Source organism: Arachis duranensis, chromosome 6 (genome assembly GCF_000817695.3).
Source record: "Arachis duranensis cultivar V14167 chromosome 6, aradu.V14167.gnm2.J7QH, whole genome shotgun sequence".
Classification (NCBI taxonomy): domain Eukaryota; kingdom Viridiplantae; phylum Streptophyta; class Magnoliopsida; order Fabales; family Fabaceae; genus Arachis; species Arachis duranensis.
Genome location: NC_029777.3, coordinates 44,663,254 through 44,663,928, shown reverse-complemented (window position 1 = coordinate 44,663,928; position 675 = coordinate 44,663,254). Strand labels below are relative to the sequence as shown.

The window sequence follows — 675 nt, the reverse complement described above, 5'->3', positions numbered from 1 at the left end:
CCGATCCATCCCTTAGGATACATCTCGCTACACACTACCTTTGGAAGAGGCGAGCAATCTAAAACATTAAGCATCGACTACATTATAGTCGACGTCACTTCAGCATACAATGCCCTCATTGGACGACCAACCCTAAACAGGTTGGCAGCTATAGTCTCGACCCCACACCTCTGTATGAAGTTCCCTACCGCAAAAGGAATCGCTACCCTAAAAGGCGACCAAAAACTAGCACGGCGATGCTACAACGAAAGCCTGAGCCTAAAAGGGAAGGAGGTCAACACAATAGAACTCGGACGAGTTCAATCCCGAGAAGATCTTCGGCCACAACCAGAGGGAGAAACCGAAAAAGTCCAGATTGGGAACACACCTGAAAAAATAACAAACATAGGAGCAAACCTCGAAACAGGCCTAAAAGAGGAACTCATAACCCTCTTAAAAGAGAATTCCGACATCTTCGCCTGGAAAGCCTCCGACATGCCAGGCATAAGCCCCGACCTGATGTGCCATAAGCTATCAGTATACCCGGGGTCCAGACCTGTCCAACAAAGACGCCGGAAGCTCGGACCTGAGCGCATGCAAGCAATAGAAGAACAAGTACAAGCACTACTAGACGCAGGGTTCATTCGGGAAGTAAAATACCCCCTATGGCTCGCAAACGTGGTCCTGGTAAAAAAG

At 48.6% G+C, this 675-nt stretch overlaps 1 protein-coding gene across 1 annotated transcript in view; it reads right to left on the bottom strand.

Moving 5' to 3' along the window:
* Window positions 1-299: 299 nt before the first annotated feature.
* Window positions 300-675, bottom strand: part of LOC127748462 (uncharacterized) — a 6,049-nt gene continuing 5,673 nt past the window's right edge. The window contains exon 4 of the mRNA XM_052263018.1: window positions 300-367. Within this exon, the coding sequence (XP_052118978.1) occupies window positions 300-367 (68 nt within the window). The remainder of the gene's footprint in view (window positions 368-675) is intronic.